A 16,668-nucleotide genomic window follows, 5' to 3' on the forward strand; every position below is an offset into this window, starting at 1 on the left:
GAGCAGGAATGGGGCAGGAATCAGTAAAGAGCAGGAGATGCTAAAGAATGGGAACCTGTGCTAGGTTGTGCTCAGAAAGGCAAGCGGCAGAGTCCCCCAGCAGTGTGACCAGTGCTTTATTTTTAAGGCCAGACGAGGTGAGAGCAGGACTGCAAAAGTATTTACAGCTGTGGGTAGACCAAGGGTGGGCTCCTGGTGGGAGAAGCCTGTGTGCTGTGCTACACAGAGCAGGGCCTGAGCTGGGGAAGGGAAACTCATCTCGGTGGGAAGCAGCAGCTCTGTGTCTTTACCTGATAATCATGGAATGGTGTGGTGGGAAGAGACCTCTGGAGACCGCCCAGCACAACCCCCTGCCAGAGCAGGGCACCCACAGCAGCTTGCCCAGCATCCTAGTGCCCAGCTGGAGCAGGAAGCTCTCCAGAGAGGGAGACTGCAACCTCCCATGGCAGCCTGCTCCAGGCCTCCAGTAGCCTCATACCAGAGAATTTTCTCCTGCTGAGATGAAACTTCCTGGGTTCCAGTTTGTGCTGTGCTCCAGTTTGCACCTGTCACTGCGTCCCCTCTCCCCACACACACTTCCAGTTCACAGAACAGCCTAGTTGGAAGGGACCTTAGGGATCATCTGCTCCAACCTCCACCGTTCCACCACCGAGGTGCAGCCCCAGAGTCCTCAGAGGGAAAAGCTGTCAGGTTACAAACGGTTGCAGAAAGGATGCTGGCAAGCAGCAGCGAGAGCAGAGCGGCCGTGGCGCGGGGCGGGCGGCGCGGGGCGGCTCAGTCGTCCTTGTCCCGGGCGCCGTGCTTCAGGATGCGCGTGAACTCGATGTAGTTGAAGTTGCCCTTCTTGTCGATGGGCGCCTCCCGGTACAGCTCGTCCACCTCCTCCTCCGTGAACCTGTCGCCCATGGTGGTCAGCAGCTCCCGCAGGTAGTCCTCCTGGATGAAGCCTGCGGGCACAGACAGCAGGTGGGCCCATGCAGCCTCCTCTTAAACACCTCCAGGCACAGCCACTCCACCACCTCCCTGGGCAGCCCATTCCAATGCCAATCACTCTCTCTGCCAGCAACTTCCTAACAACATCCAGCCTAGACCTGCCCTGGCACAGCTTCAGGCTGTGTCCCCTTCTTCTGGTGCTAGCTGCCTGGCAGCAGAGCCCAACCCCACCTGGCTACAGCCTCCCTGCAGGCAGCTGCAGACAGCAATGAGCTCTGCCCTGAGCCTCCTCTGCTGCAGGCTGCACCCCCCCAGCTCCCTCAGCCTCTCCTCACAGGGCTCTGCTCGAGGCCCCTCCTCAGCCTTGCTGCCCTTCGCTCAACACCTTCCAGCACCTCAACAGCTCTCTGCAATGGAGGAGCCCAGAACTGGACACAGCACTCCAGGGGTGGCCTGAGCAGTGCTGAGCACAGGGGCGGAAGGACTGCCCTGGTCCTGCTGGCCACACTGCTCCTGAGCCAGCCCTGGATGCCATTGGCTCTGCTGCCCACCTAGGCACACTGCTGGCTCATGTTCAGGGTGGAGTGGCTGATCTCTGAGGTCCCCTCCAACCCAAGGCACTCCATGACTCTATGATGCTGAAGGCCACCACTCTCGGTGCTTCCTCTGACCTTCCAGCCACATTGGGACTCTGAGACTGTTCTCAAGCATGAATTTTGATCATTACAAATCCAAACTCAACAGAAGAGCAGAACTCAGCTGCTTAAAGCTTGTGGACAGCCCAAGACACCAGAGATGCAGTGGAAGCAGGATCCTCGGATGATCCTCAGGACTAGACTGAAACACTGAGCAGGCCGAGGTGCAAGATAAGCAGCTCAATCTTATCAGCTTCCCAGGAGCCTCAACTAGTCACTTATTGTTTGCACAGAGCCAGAAGGTCACAGCTGAAAAGAGCTGGTAGCACAATCATGGGCTTTATATCCCAACTGGCAGCCTCTTCTTTTGGTGCCCACAAGAAAAGAGCCCACAATGAGTCAGACAACCTGGGGGGAGAAAATAATTAACCTCCCAACAACAACTTCCTCCTCCAGGAGAAGCTGAGGAGATGGCCCTGCAGAGGGAGGAAGTCGATTAGCATCTGAAAAGGGCCTCTCCAACAGAAGGGACTGTTTGCCTCCACCTCAGCAGGAAGGGGATGCTCTTTGAAAAGGTGCTAAAAATACACAGCCTGGAAAGAGCGGCGGGGGGAAAAAGGATCAGCCTGGGAAAGGCTCAGAGCACGCAGCATGGCTGCAAGGGTTGCGGTGGACACTTGGAAGCTGTAGGTATGGTGACATCTCTAGCAGAGAGGCTACAAAGTTCCACCTCTTCAAAGTACTGCTCACACCTCTGCAGCTCCCTGAAAGGAGGCTAGAGGCAGATGGAGGTTGGTCTCTTCTCCCAAGGACGAAGTGAGAACTTCTCTCAAGGTACAAACGAGAACAACTCCCCCCAGGGAACCACTTGGACTCGATGATCTTAAAGGTCTTTTCCAACCAGAACAGTTCTGTGATTCTACAAGAGGAAACGGCTGCAAGCTGCCCCAGGGGAGTTTTCGCTTGCACATGAGGAACAGTTCCATCCCCAGAAGGGTTGTCCGGGCCTGGCCCAGGCTGCCCAGGATTTAGAAGCCATAGACATCAGTGCCAACCTCAATCATTCTGTCTCCTGATAAGCTCGGAGCAGCCCAAGTACAGCATTCAGCTGAGGATCAGGTCCTCACCCCTTGCTAGAGGGTGCCAGCTGGGTCACATCTCACTTGAAAGGTGCAACAATCGATCACCCAAATACATGACATGAAAGTGAACCCCTGCCCTCAGCAGGCAGCTGAGTGCCACCCACCTGTGGCCTCCTCGTCGAAGCAGGCGAAGGCGTTCCTGATGACGTCCTCGGGGTCGGTGCCGTTCAGCTTCTCACCGAACATGGTGAGGAACATGGTGAAGTTGATGGGGCCTGGGGCCTCGTTCATCATGGCATCCAGGTACTCATCCGTGGGGTTCTTACCTGCGAGCGAGGGCAGGCAGGGCCAGGTTAGCTTCCAGACAAAGCAGTCGCAGACCACAGAAGGGTTTGGGCTGTAAGGGACCCCCAAGATCATCCAGTGCCAACCCCCTGCCGTCGGCTCCCACTACAGCAGGCTGCTTGGAGCCACATCCCACCTGGCTTTGGTGAAGCCCTGTGGAGAGGGCACCCACAGCTTCCCTGGCAGGCCTGCTGCAGTGTCTCCCCACCCTCACAGTCAGGACTTTCTTCCTAACCTCCAGTCCAAAGACTGCTGCATCTGAGGGCTGGGGACAGCTCCCCTGAGCTGGCCCAGGCGGAATCGCTGCCGGCGGAGCAGCACAAGCCTGCTGCAGAGCCACGGGCAGAGGGGTGACCTTACCGAGGGAGGCCAGCATGTCGTGCAGGTCCTCTTTGTCAATGAAGCCATCCCTGTTCTGGTCGATCATGTTGAAGGCCTCCTTGAACTCCTGGATCTGCGACTGGTCAAACATGGCAAAGACGTTGGAGGTGGCGCGCTGGGGGCGCTTCTTGGTGGTCTTCGTCTTGGCCTTTTTGCTGGACATGCTGGCTGCTGGCTCTGGGAGGGGAGGCAGCGTGGCGAGGGCAGGGTCAGGAGTGCCAGAGCAGCCCCAGCCCGAGGGCTGACGTCCCGCGAGGGAAAGCAGCTCTGGGCACTTCCGCGGCCGCCGCCGGAGCGCTCTGCAGGGCCAGGGCGGCCTCTGGAGGTCCCTCCCGACCCAACCCACTCTGCTCTACGACTCCAGCTGATTTCACGCGGAAAGCTTGCCCGTGGCGTCGTTGCGGAGCCGCTGAACCGGGCTGCGGGTTGGTGGGGGGGTTTGGCCTGCAAAAGAAGGCCTAAGGCCGCGTCCCACGCTCAGGCTTTTAGGCCGCACAGAGGCGAACGCGAAAATGGCACCGGAGAGAACCTGGGGGGTCCCTTTGACTCGCCACTGTTTGAGGCTCTGGCAGCCGCCTTCCCCCCCTCTCGTCGCCCCCAGTGGAGGCTCAGGCACTGGTACCACGAAGGTGCTGCCGGTGCCTCCGCCTTAACCGGCGACGAGCGCTGGAAGGCAGAGCCGCGCCCGGGCGCCCGGCGCCATCTCTGCCCCCTCAGGCCCCTTCCCGCCTCGCCGCCAGCCCCCGAACCCTTCCATCCTCACCCCGGCGGTCGCTGCGAAGGAACGCTCGGGCCGAAAGGAGCCGAGACGCCGAGGGAGGGAGCGACGGGAAAACTGCAGGTAGTTCCCGGAAAAACCATCGCCTTCCCGGGGGTGGAGAGGCAGCGAGCGAGGGGCGGCGGAGGGCCCAGGGCAGAGGGCAGCGCAAGGGCAGCGAAGTGCCCGCGGGGAGGTTTCGCTCACTCTTTGTCCCCGGCTTTGAGTCGCTGTCCTCAGGGTGGCTGGGTCGGGGATGTGCCCCCAACGGCTGCGGCCCTCCCCGGCTCCCAGCGGCGGTGGCGCGGCCCGGGGGAAGTCGCTGCCGGTACCGGGAAGGGCTGGGCCGGGGACGGAGCTTGAGCTGAAGGAGAAGCTCAGCGAGGTGGTGAGAAGGAGGTGCCCTCCCCGTTACCTCCCGTTCTGAATCGCTGTCCTCAGGGTGGCTGGGTCGGGGATGTCCCCGGAGCGGCTTCTCCCACGCCCCGGGTTCCAGCAGCGATGGCGCGGCCCGGGGAAAGCCGCTGCCGGCGCCGGGCACCGGCACGGAGCCCCGGGGATGGGTTTTGAGGAGAGGGAGAAGCTCAGAAAGGTGGTGTGAAGGACAAACCGCAGCTCACGGAGGGACGTGGGGCAGCTCCAGGCTGAGGGCCGCCGGCAGCTGCTGTTGGGCTGCAGGACCCTGTGGGGTCTGTGCTGAAGCCCCGGGTAGTGGCCGTGCAGGTAACAGGTTGAAGATGTCCTGGCAGTGAGGTGAATTAAGCTCTGGTCACTTACTAATGTGCGGCCTGAATGGAGGAGAGTGGAATCCCAGCTGGTGTGCTGGGAAGGCAGCTCTGGAGCCCACCCAGCCCAAGCCCTGCCCCAGCAGGGCACCCCCAGCAGCTGCCCAGCAGCACAGTGCCCAGCTGGGGCTGGAAGCTCTCCACACAAGCAGACTGCACAACCTCTCTGGGCAGCCTACTCCAGCCCTCCAGCACCCTCACACCAAACAACTTTCTCCTGCTCTTCAGCTGCCACCTCCTGGCTTCCACTGTGTGCCCCTTGCCTGTCCCTGGGCACCAGTGAGCAGAGCCTGGCCCCAGCCTCTTGCCTCCACAGCTGCTTCAGCTCTTGCTGAGCATTGAGAGTATTCCTCAGGATCCATAGAATGCAAATAAGAATTGTTTTGGCTCCAGCCCTTGGATCATTTCTGTTGCCTCTTTTTGGTAGAGTTAGCAAGATGAGGTCAGGAAGCTAAGCAGAGGCACAGGCCAGCAGTGACACCAGCAGCAGATTAACTGCTGGTCACCAAAACATCCCTAAGGATGCTTTGATTGTTGCTCACAGGTTATTTGGACTGAGGTTGTCTGAGTGCCTTTGGTGTTTTCACAGAGGTATTCCAAACGCCCAGGAACATCCCAAAGTGCATTCCAGCTGAGCAAAGGCCACCAGAAACATGTGCTGGGACGAAACAGGCCACAGAGGTGCATGGTTGCAGATGGCTCATGCCAGTGTCAGTCCCCTGGCCCGTTCTGTTTCTCCACACATGATGGTGATCCTAGAAACAAGGCAGCTAAAGATAGCTCTGAGGTCAGCAGCGAAATGGATCCAGACTCTGAGCACTGCTTCCATGACAGCAGTTGCCAAGCTGCAATGTCAGCTGTCCTCCTGTCCTGAAACTATTGGCTCTAGCTCTCTGCTCCCCAGTGCCAGAGACAGGGAACAACTGGAGAGACTGCAGGGCAGGCTGCAGAGCTTCTGAGTGGCCTGGAGCAGCTCTGTGAGCAGCAAAGGCTGAGAGCCTGCAGAAGAGCAGCCTCAGAGGGCAGCTGAGCAGTGCTCAGCAAGAGCTGAAGGAACTGTGGGGGGCAAGAGGCTGGGGCCAGGCTCTGCTCAGTGCTGCAGCCAAACAGTACATTAGAGTGGAGCCAAAGCTTTGCTGTCCTGCAGCTAGGAGTTTGCCTGGCAAAACCTTCATGGAATGTCAGTGTAGTGTGGTGGGAAGTGACCTCCGGAGCTCCCCCAGCCCAAGCCCTGCTCCAGCAGGGCACCCACAGCAGCTTGCCCAGCAGCACAGTGCCAGGCTGCGGTCAGAAGCTCTCCAGAGAGGGAGACCCCTTGTACGTGGCAAAGTTCTCACTGTTGAGGTCAGAGATGTTCCTCACATCCATCAGATGGCTTTTAAGCAAGCAAGGCCAATTTGTTCCAAGAGCTGTGCTGATGTGGTCTCACATAGGTTCTCTTGGCTTGGAGCGTGACCATTGACTTCCATGGGCCTTGTTCTTTTGGTGCTGTGAGCTTGAAAGGGGAAGGGGAATTAATTTCCCCCACAGGTGTGTAGAAGTGGTGACCTTCTGCTAAAAAACCTTCAGCTAAAAAGCTTGGAGAAGCTGAGACACCCTCTGTGCTGAACAGGGTTTGTGTCCTGTCCTGTGTGGTGAGGTAATAGGGAACTCTTGCGTCAATGTAGAAGTCATCACAGAATGGTTTGGGTTAGAAGGGAGCTTAGAGCTCATCCACTCCGACCTCCTGCCATGCCCAGGGACACCTCTCAGCTACACTCAGCTGCTCCAGGCCTCATCCAGCCAGACAGGAGGCAGCCACAGCCTCCCTGGGCAGCCTGTGCCAGGCTCTCACCACCCTCACACTCAACAACTTCTGCCTCAGCTCCACTCTCAGCCTGCTCTGCCTCAGCTCCAAACCATTGCCCTTGGCCTGGCTCAGGCCCCCTCAGCACAAGTCCCTCTGCAGCCTTCCTGCAGGCTCCCTTCAGGCCCTGGCAGCAGCTCTGAGGTGCCCCTGGAGCCTTCTCCTCTGCAGGCTGCACCCCCCAGCTCCCTCAGCCTGTGCTCACAGCAGAGCTGCTCCAGCCCTGGGCTCATCTCTGTGGCCTCCTGTGGGCTCTCTCCAGCAGCTCTGTGCCCCCCTCCTGCTGGGGACAGGATTGAATTTGAGGTCTGGGCAAAGATCTCTCCTTGGGAAGACAGAACTTCCATGTCTGGTGGAGCAGTGTTCAGCCTTCCCCAGAACTTCCATTGTCAAGCAGACCTTGGGGACAAGCCCTTGGTGCTGGAAGGCCACCAGAGCAGAGAGCCAGCCAGGAGCCCCTTCTGGAGCAGCAAACGCTTGTGGAATGCCAGACAGCTGCGGCTGCTTGCTGAGGGCTGGCAGCAGCCAGCCCCTGCCAGAAATAGAGACACAGCTCACAGAGAGGGCTCCGAGGTTCTGGGCACTGCAGAGTTCTGCAGTCAGACCCTTGGGCTGCTCTTTTCTGCCTGCGCTTGCCCTGGCTGAGCCTCAGGAGGCTGTCCTGCACCCAGAGGGAGCAGAAGCTGGGCCTGCCGTCTGCCAAGGAACGGCACATGGCTCTCTGCTGGCCCTTCCCTAGCCATGGCCCCGGGCAGATCTCACCGCAGCAACCCAAGTTGGGAGATGCCTGCAGCCCCCCGCAGAGCCCCAGAGGCACATCTGTTTCTAGCAAATCTTTATTGCAAAACGTTTTTCCTTACAAAAAGTGTCCAAATCCAGCTCCCCAGGAAGGCTGAGGCTCCTCTGCAGGCCAGCAGCTTTGTCCCCTCTCCCTTCTCCACCCCCCAGGATTTTCCCCACTTCCAGTCTGATTACAGAGGTGCAGAAGGTGCCTAAGGTGGCTCAGAACAGATAACTAGAGTGAGAGAGGCAGGACTGGGCGGGCGGCGCGGGGCGGCTCAGTCGTCCTTGTCCCGGGCGCCGTGCTTCAGGATGCGCGTGAACTCGATGTAGTTGAAGTTGCCCTTCTTGTCGATGGGCGCCTCCCGGTACAGCTCGTCCACCTCCTCCTCCGTGAACCTGTCGCCCATGGTGGTCAGCAGCTCCCGCAGGTAGTCCTCCTGGATGAAGCCTGCGGGCACAGACAGCAGGTGGGCCCTCGGCGGCTTCGGGACGGGCTGGAAGGGACCTCCAGCACCATCTGGCTGCAGACCCCTGCCCCAGGCACACACACCTCCCACCAGCACAGCTCGCTCCAGGCCTCATCCAGCCTGGCCTTGGACACCTCCAGGGAGAGGGCTGCTCAGGGGAGTGGTGGAGTCCCCATCCCTGGAGGGGCTTAAACGCTGTGGTGCTGAGGGCCATGGAGAATTTGGGCAGTGTGTAGAGTTGGACTCAATGATCTTAGAGGACTCTTGCAAGGCAGTGACTCTGTGCCCCTGCCCTCAGCAGGCAGCTGAGTGCCACCCACCTGTGGCCTCCTCGTCGAAGCAGGCGAAGGCGTTCCTGATGACGTCCTCGGGGTCGGTGCCGTTCAGCTTCTCACCGAACATGGTGAGGAACATGGTGAAGTTGATGGGGCCTGGGGCCTCGTTCATCATGGCATCCAGGTACTCATCCGTGGGGTTCTTACCTGCGAGCGAGGGCAGGCAGGGCCAGGTTACCTTCCAGACAAAGCAGTCGCAGACCACAGAAGGGTTTGGGCTGTAAGGGACCCCCAAGATCATCCAGTGCCAACCCCCTGCCGTCGGCTCCCACTACAGCAGGCTGCTTGGAGCCACATCCCACCTGGCTTTGGTGAAGCCCTGTGGAGAGGGCACCCACAGCTTCCCTGGCAGGCCTGCTGCAGTGTCTCCCCACCCTCACAGTCAGGACTTTCTTCCTAACCTCCAGTCCAAAGACTGCTGCATCTGAGGGCTGGGGACAGCTCCCCTGAGCTGGCCCAGGCGGAATCGCTGCCGGCGGAGCAGCACAAGCCTGCTGCAGAGCCACGGGCAGAGGGGTGACCTTACCGAGGGAGGCCAGCATGTCGTGCAGGTCCTCTTTGTCAATGAAGCCATCCCTGTTCTGGTCGATCATGTTGAAGGCCTCCTTGAACTCCTGGATCTGCGACTGGTCAAACATGGCAAAGACGTTGGAGGTGGCGCGCTGGGGGCGCTTCTTGGTGGTCTTCGTCTTGGCCCTTTTGCTGGACATGCTGGCTGCTGGCTCTAGGGAGAGGAGCCAAGCTTTAGCCTTAGGAAATCATACACCAGCCCCTGGGCATAGCTGGACCAAAGGAGAAGCAATCACCCCAAAGCAGACTTCGATTTGGTCTCTCTTTCCCTTCAGACATCTCTTGCTGCCGCCACGAGGGCTTTCAGGACCTGGGGACTGGCTCTGTGGGCCAATAGCAGCCTACAGTGGGAAGCAAACCAAAGACTGCTTCTTCAACTGGAGCTCACACCATCAACCTGCCAGTGGCTAACCAGTGCCAGTGGTTTGCTAAAGGGACAGTTAGGAGGGGAAAAACCAAACCAGACAAGAAAATAGACGCCAAAAAGGCATTTTAGACTTGGAATGGTGTTTGTAAGAAGAGCTGCTGTGAAGAGAGCAGAGGGTCTCAGGATGCAGTGTGGTCAGCAGGGCAAGGGAGGTTCTCCTGCCCCTCTGCTCTGCCCTGGTCAGGCCACAGCTGCAGTGCTGGGGCCAGTGCTGGCTGCCCAGTGCCAGAGCCAGGGAAGTGCTGCAGAGAGCCCAGGGCAGGCTGCAGAGGGGCCTGGAGCAGCTCTGGGAGCAGCACAGGCTGAGACCCTGCACAGGAGCAGCCCCAGAGGGGACCTCAGAAATGCTCAGCCAGAGCTGAAGGAACTGTGGGGGGCAGGAGCTGGGGCCAGGCTCTGCTCACTGGTGCCCAGGGACAGGCCAAGGGGCACAAACTCCACTTCTGTGCAGTCAGAGAAATGCCAACAATTTGCAGCTGAAGCATTAATTAATGTTACAGCTTTAATTAGATGAGCTGCTCAGAGCCACAGCAGAGGTCTGTCTGCTTCTCAGCTGGACCCAAGTTAGGACCCTGGAAAGCAGGTCTGAAGCCACCAACCTTGTGGATTTAGGCAAAGTGACTCCCTTCCATGGGGAAGCAACCCCAGAAGCCCCCAAAAGCAGTTAGTTTGTGGAGGTTTAACTAAAAAGAGCCAATTTTACCTTGCTTTGGAGCAGGGACCTGAGAAGCTGCACTAAGCATCTGGATCATGAAGGGGAATTCCATGGTTGGAACTCTCTTGAGCTGTGAACAGGGAGCCTGACTGGATTCCCCCTGCTGATCCCCCCCTTTTAAACCCTCCGTGGGCATCCAGCCTCCTGCTGACGTCCTGTGCAGCCCCAGCTAAAAATAGCAGCTGCAGCATCCCCTGCCCAGGCCAGGCTGCTCCTCACAGCCTCCCCTCACCACAAAGCTATCTGAGGTGTTTGGCCTCCAGCAGCTCACCCAAATCCAACCTCCTGACGCTGGGTACTGAGGACAGCTGACAGCCCAAGGAGGGGAATCTGCAGGGACAGCCAAGGCTTGGCCAGAGCTGCAGTCTTCTGACCTCCAGAACCACTCCAAAAGCCACTTTAGTCGTTGGCTAAAGGCTCTGCTCCTGGGAACAGGTCTCTGTGAGCAGGGGCTCCGAAATAGCTGAGAGTCTATGCCCAGCCAGAGTGGCCTGAAGGCACAGGAGGCTGTCTGCTTCTGCAGCTCCATGAGAGGAGGCTGGAGCCAGCTGGACCTTGGTCTCTTCACCCCAGGAACAAACAACAGGATGAGGGGAAGCAGATTCGAGTTGCCCCAGGGAAGGTTTAGGCTAGACTTGAGGGAAAAGGCATGGACCCTGTGGTGGAGTCCCCACCCCTGGAGTGGAGTCAGAGCCATAGAGATGTGGTGCTGAAGCACATGCTGTGCTGAGACCTCACCTCCAGCACTGCCTCCAGCTCTGCTGTCCCCAGCAGGAGGGGGGCACAGAGCTGCTGGAGAGAGCCCACAGGAGGCCACAGAGATGAGCCCAGGGCTGGAGCAGCTCTGCTGTGAGCACAGGCTGAGGGAGCTGGGGGGGTGCAGCCTGCAGAGGAGAAGGCTCCAGGGGCACCTCAGAGCTGCTGCCAGGGCCTGAAGGGAGCCTGCAGGAAGGCTGCAGAGGGACTTGTGCTGAGGGGGCCTGAGCCAGGCCAAGGGCAATGGTTTGGAGCTGAGGCAGAGCAGGCTGAGAGTGGAGCTGAGGCAGAAGTTGTTGAGTGTGAGGGTGGTGAGAGCCTGGCACAGGCTGCCCAGGGAGGCTGTGGCTGCCTCCTGCCTGGGGGTGCTGCAGGCCAGGCTGGATGAGTGCCTGAGCAGCTGAATGTAGCTGAGAGGTGTCCCTGGGCATGGCTGGAGGTTGGAGTGTATGAGGTCTGAGGTCCCTTCCAGCCCGAGCCCTTCTGGGGTTCTATGAAGTCCCGGAGCAGGAAGGTGATGAACTGGAAGGTGTTCAGGAAGAGGACATCAAAGCAGTTCTCCAAATAGCTCAGTTCAGAGTGCAGCAGCTCCAGGTGTTTACCCTGTGCTATCTGTGTGTCAGCTGTGCATGATGTCAGGAGCAGGAGCTGCCCTCCTCTGAGTCAGGCACTCAGCCCACTGATTGCTACCCATGTCTGCTTGCTGAGCAGAGCAACACCAAAGGGAAAGATAAACCTTAGAAGGAGACAAAACTGAGCAGCGAAAGAGCTTGAAGCAGGCAAGACAGGAAATGCTATGACACAGCAACAGTGGTGACCTAGGGTCTGTTTAGAGGCAGGGACCAGAAGTTCAGCTTCAGAGAAGCATCACAGGAGCTGCTCAGTGACACTGGAGTAGGTTACCCAGAGTGGCTGTGGATGTCCCCTCCCTGGAGGTGGTCCAGGCCAGGTTGGATGAGGCCTTGAGCAGCCTGGGTGCGTGGGAGGTGTCCCTGCCCGTGGCAGAGGGGTTGGAGTAGATGATCTCTGAGGTCCTGTCCAACCTCAGCCACTCTCTGCTCAGTAGGGAAAGGGCAGGGGGCAAGAGGAATGGACCAGAATCTTTCCGGTGGTGCCCAGTCTTCAAAAGAGTCCCAGAATGCCAGTGTGGTTGGAGGGGACACCTGCACAGACCTGGTCCAAGCCCTCTGCCAAGAGCAGCCCCAGAGGGGACCTCAGCAATGCTCAGCAAGAGCTGAGGGAGGCAAGAGGATGTGGGCAGCCATGCCCAGGGACAGAGAAGGGGGCACAAACTGGAAGCCAGGAGGTGCCAGGTGAAGAGGAGGAGAAAGTTGCTTGGTGTGAGGGTGCTGGAGGGCTGGAGCAGGCTGCCCAGAGAGGTTGTGGTCTCCAGAGGTCCCTTCCCACCCCACCAGCTGGGCTTCAGAGGTCCCCAGTCCCATCTCTGGCACTGCTGAGGTGCTGACTGGGCCCCTCTGCACCAGCTCATCTACCTGCAAGGTGGACCTCAGGATGCTTTTACAGTGTCCAAGGCCACCACACAAGAACCACACCCAAGGAGGCCTGCACAGCGCTGTTTATTCTCTCCCTGCCCATCGCTTACGAGTTCATCACAGGCAGCTCCAGTGGCCACCCTCTCTTAACTCATCAAAGGCTCCCTCGCAGCCAACCCCATGCTGTGCCAAGGGGTCAGTGGCAACACCCAGCAGCGCCCCTCACCCACCACGGCCGGGGATGGCGAGATCGAGGCTCTCCGAGCTCCACAAAGCTCCCTCCTGTTCCGGAGGGGCATTTTCGGCTGCCTCGTCCAGAGGGTTAGCGAAACGCTTGCGCGGGAGCCAGACCGCCCCAGGAATATTGGCCTGGCAGTCACCAAAGCCTCTGTCCCCAAGCGCAGAGCGCAGGCGACCATGAGCTGTGCCGGGGAAGGTTTTCTTCGGCCGTAATTACGGCTGCAAGGAGCAGCAAAGGAGCGCCGCGGGCCGCGCTGCCGCCGCCGCTTCCCCAGCCCTTCCCCTGCGCTAAGCACCGGGAGGAAGGGGCGAGCGAGAGTGGGGAGGCAGCCGCCCCCTCCCGCCGGGAGCCGAGCCCCCAGGGCCCCGGCAGCACCCAGACAAGGATCGAGGGGCACTGCCCCTGAGGCGAGGGAGGCCGAAGCGAGCCCCGGGCCTTCCCCAGCGCCTCGCCCGGAGCCCCCCGGCTGCAAACCCCGCGTCCCAGCGGCCAGGGCTCACCTGCGGGCTGCGGGAACGGCTGCTGTGCGGGCGCGGCAGGGAGCGAAGGGGAGCCGGGGCGGCGGGAGGGAGGGAGGCAGGAAGGAAGGGCCGGGCCCGGCGGCCGCTACCACCCGCGCCCAGAGCCGGGGGGACGCGGCCAGCGGGCTCGGCGCCGTGGCGAGCGGACGGCAGCGGCCGAGGCGGGGCGGGGTGGCCGCCGTGCCGGTTCCGCTCCTTCTCCCCGCCGATCCCCTCCCGCCTCCCCGGGAGGCTGGGGCCCAGCAGCCGAGCTCGGGCTCTCCGCTGTTTTCCACCCCTGGGAGCGGAGCGTTGGTGCCGTCGGTGCGGTCCCCGCATTCCAGAGCCGCTTCTGCCCTTGTAAGGCAACGGCGGGGCTGGGGCGGGGCCGGGCCGGAGGTGTTCCCGGTCCCAGGGGTCTTACCTTTTACTCCTCACAGAGCTGCTCTAAGCTCTCCAGATGCTTTGCAGCCTTGCCTAGACTCTCTCCAGCAGTTTCCCGTCTCACTGATCTGGGCAGCCCAGCACTTACAACCCCCTTTTTAGCGTCCGTTCTCTAAACCCCTAACTAGCTTCAGAATAGGCTGCGAAGTGGCTCAGGGTGCTCCTCGCCCACAGCTCTCATCTGCTCCCCGCGGTTCCTAACTCCGCCGGGGGGAGGTGCTGTACCGGCTGCCACCCGCTGGGGGAGCGCCCGGCACGGACTGCAACCCGGAGGCAGCTAAGGGAGCGCCGCGGGCAGGAGGGAGCCTGGAAATGACATCCCTGGGTGTAGGCTGAGTCTGCTCCGGCCCGGGTCTGGCTGCTTCTAAATCACCGGAGCAGCGCTCCGGCCTGGGGCAGGGTGGCTGGAAACTGACCAGCAGGGAAAGACCTCGGAGTGCTGGTGGACAGCAGCTGGAGATGAGTCAGGTTGTGCCCAGGGGGGCAGGAAGGGCACCAGCAGCCTGGCCTGGAGCAATGCTGTGAGCAGCAAGAGCAGGGCAGGGATTGTGCCCCTGGACTGGGCACTGCTGAGGCCACACCTTGAGCTCAGTTTGGGTCCCTCAGTCCCAGAAGGACACTGGTGGAGTCCCCATGCTTGGAGGGGTTTCAAAGCCCTGGGGATGTGGTGCTGAGGGCCATGGGTTGGTGGTGTCCTGGCAGTGCTGGGGCAAGGGCAGGGCTGGACTGGGTGATCTGGAAGGTCTCTTCCTGCCAAAAGCATTCTGTGATTCCATGGTTCTGTGTCTCTGTCTGCCTTGCTGCAGGTTGTTTCCCACTGCTGCATCCTGCTGAGACCAGACACTGCTCTCTTCAGTGTCACTTGTTCTCCTCTTCACTAACAGCACAGCAACAGGAAAAAGAATGGAATGGCTGCAGCAGGAATTCCTGGAGCTCAGCAGAAGCTGTTCTTAACTCTCCAGCTGTCACTGGGCAGCTGTGCACGACTGTGAGTCCCTGCTGGAGCCAGGAGGAGGGACAACTGAAACGGGTGAGAAATGGTCCTTCAGCGGCAGTTGCAGAGCTGCAGCAGTGATGATGAATGCGTGTTAGAAACCAGGGACTCACAGCCTGGGTGGGGTTGGGGAGGCCTCACAGATCGTGGAATCACGGAACTGCTGAAGTTGGAAGAGACCCTCGAGGTCATCAAGTCCAGCTTCTTCACAATCCCACAACTGCTAAAGCCCTGAACTGTGTGTCAGCACCACCACCACACATCCCCAAACCCCTTCAGGGATGGGGACTCCACTACCTCCCTGGGCAGTCTGAGAACCCCTTCAGGGATGAAATTGTTCCTCAAGTCCAACCTAAACCTCCCTTGGCACAGCTTGAGGCTCCTTCCCCTTCTCTTGTCACTTGTGTGTCAGAAGAGCCCAACCCCAGCTGGCTGCAGCCTCCTCTCAGGGAGCTGCAGACAGCAAAGAGCTCTGCCTTTAGCCTCCTTCTCTCCACACTGCACCCTCCCCAGCTCCCTCAGCTGCTCCTCTCCAGCCCTGTTCTCCACACCCTGCCTAGCTCTGTTGACCTTCTCTGGCCCTGCTCCAGGCCCTCAATGTCCTTCTGGGAGTGAAGGACTCCAAAAAGTAGTTTCATTACCTAGTTTTGACGCCCTGCCATGGGCAGGGACACCTCCCGCTAGAGCAGGTTGCTCAAAGTCCCATCCAATCTGGCTGTGAACACTTTCAGGGTGGAACAAGTTGCCCAGGGAGGTTGTGGATGCCCTCTCCCTGGACCTGTTCAAGGTTCCCCCGAAAAGAAGGACCCCATAAAAAAGAAGGAGCCCAAAAATCATTCATAGTCCCACAGCATGGCAAAGGTCAGCGCAGGGCCTTGTTTCTACCTTCTGCTTCTTGACACAGAAGTTTTCTTTATCCTGCTAAATCTGATGTGAGAAAGGGAGAGTCTCCCAGAAGGCCTTCTGAGTGGGAGTGGTGATTCTGTGTTGGGTTTGGAGAGGCCAGTCCCAAGGCAGAGCTGTTGGTGAGACCCTGCTGGTGGTGCCCAGAGCTAGCAAAGGGTATCAGTGTCTGTCTCTTCCTCACCAGTGCTATATTTATCTCCCCCAGCCATAAAAGGCCTGGACTGGGGCTCTGACATTCCACTGACTGCAGGCATTATTTTTGTTCTGGACCTTCCAGTGCAGCCCTTACCCCTGGTCCCCACCAGCTCTTTCTTTGCTGGCTTCACTCTCTCTGTTCTCTCCTGCTCCTCACCCAGGTGCCAGCGTCTCCTGCTGCCGCCCGGTAAGTGCTGCCTTCTGGCAGCAGGTTTCATCTCTTTGGGGGTTTTTAGCTCAGTCTGTAATGCTCAGCTGAGAGCAGCTGCCTGTGTTCGGCTCAGCTGCACCGAGGTGTGGGGGACTTCGTGGATTTATCTGGAGCCCCCTGAGCCCTGAAGCCCAGCAAAGGGCGCAGGGCTGTGTTTGCTGCCCATCAGCTCCTCTTGTGTGCTGTCCCAGCACCAGGAGGGGAGACAGGGGCTGTGAGACACAGGGTGTGGGGCACGGGACCTCCTCTGGGCTGAGGGAATGGTCACCCATCTAAATTGGGCCACAAAGGGCTCCATCAGCCTGGCCTGGAGCAGCAATGCTGGGGGCAGCAGGAGCTGGGCAGGGATTGTGTCCCTGGACTGCACACTGCTGAGGCCACACCTTGAGTGCTGGGGTCAGTTTGGGGCCCTCACTGCCAGAAGGACACTGAGGGGCTGGAGCAGGGCCAGAGAAGGGCAACAGAGCTGGGACAGGGTCTGGAGAACAGGGCTGGGGAGGAGCAGCTGAGGGAGCTGAGGGTGTGCACTGTGGGAAAGAGGAGGCTGAGTGAGACCTCACTGCTGTCTGCAGCTCCCTGAGAGAAGGCTGCAGCCAGCTGGGATTTGGGCTCTGCTGCCTAGGAACAAGGGATAGGATGTGAAAAAATGGCCTCAAGTTGCTGCAGGGGAGGTCTGAGTTGGACACGAGGAAGAATTTCTTCATGGAAAAGGTTGTGCAGGCCTGTGCCAGGCTGCCCAGGGCAGTGGTGGAGTCCCCAGGGTTCCAGAGCCCTGGAGATGTGGTGCTGAGGGCCGTGGTTGGTGGTGCCCTGCAGGCCAGGGTCAGTGGTTGCTCTCCATCACCTGAAGGGTCTCTGCCCAGCCCA

The 16,668-nt window shown here is 59.7% G+C and overlaps 3 protein-coding genes across 9 annotated transcripts in view; 1 reads left to right on the plus strand and 2 right to left on the minus strand.

Annotated features, from left to right (window-relative positions):
• Window positions 1-99: 99 nt before the first annotated feature.
• LOC135178923 (myosin regulatory light chain 2, smooth muscle minor isoform-like) lies at window positions 100-4,246 on the minus strand. Its single transcript, XM_064150336.1, has 4 exons — window positions 4,140-4,246; window positions 3,351-3,553; window positions 2,815-2,971; window positions 100-947 (listed from the first exon to the last, which is right to left on the minus strand). Exons 2-4 carry the CDS (start codon window positions 3,537-3,539, stop codon window positions 775-777), a joined length of 519 nt encoding a protein of 172 aa, XP_064006406.1. The 5' UTR covers window positions 3,540-3,553; window positions 4,140-4,246; the 3' UTR covers window positions 100-774.
• Window positions 4,093-16,668, plus strand: part of MYOM1 (myomesin 1) — a 51,529-nt gene continuing 38,953 nt past the window's right edge. For 5 of the 7 annotated variants that reach the window (XM_064150335.1, XM_064150329.1, XM_064150331.1 and 2 more), the window contains exons 1-2: window positions 4,093-4,217; window positions 14,302-14,525. The gene's annotated coding sequence lies outside the window, so the exon portion shown is untranslated. Of the gene's footprint in view, window positions 4,218-13,505; window positions 13,964-14,301; window positions 14,526-15,600; window positions 15,778-16,668 lie in introns of those variants that run through there. The other 2 variants (XM_064150330.1, XM_064150334.1) reach the window with 2 other exon arrangements.
• LOC135178921 (myosin regulatory light chain 2, smooth muscle minor isoform) lies at window positions 7,585-13,153 on the minus strand. The gene is made up of 4 exons (XM_064150328.1): window positions 13,052-13,153; window positions 8,871-9,073; window positions 8,335-8,491; window positions 7,585-7,995 (listed from the first exon to the last, which is right to left on the minus strand). Exons 2-4 carry the CDS (start codon window positions 9,057-9,059, stop codon window positions 7,823-7,825), a joined length of 519 nt encoding a protein of 172 aa, XP_064006398.1. The 5' UTR covers window positions 9,060-9,073; window positions 13,052-13,153; the 3' UTR covers window positions 7,585-7,822.

The sequence above is a fragment of the Pogoniulus pusillus genome, chromosome 10 (assembly GCF_015220805.1).
Source record: "Pogoniulus pusillus isolate bPogPus1 chromosome 10, bPogPus1.pri, whole genome shotgun sequence".
NCBI lineage: Eukaryota > Metazoa > Chordata > Aves > Piciformes > Lybiidae > Pogoniulus > Pogoniulus pusillus.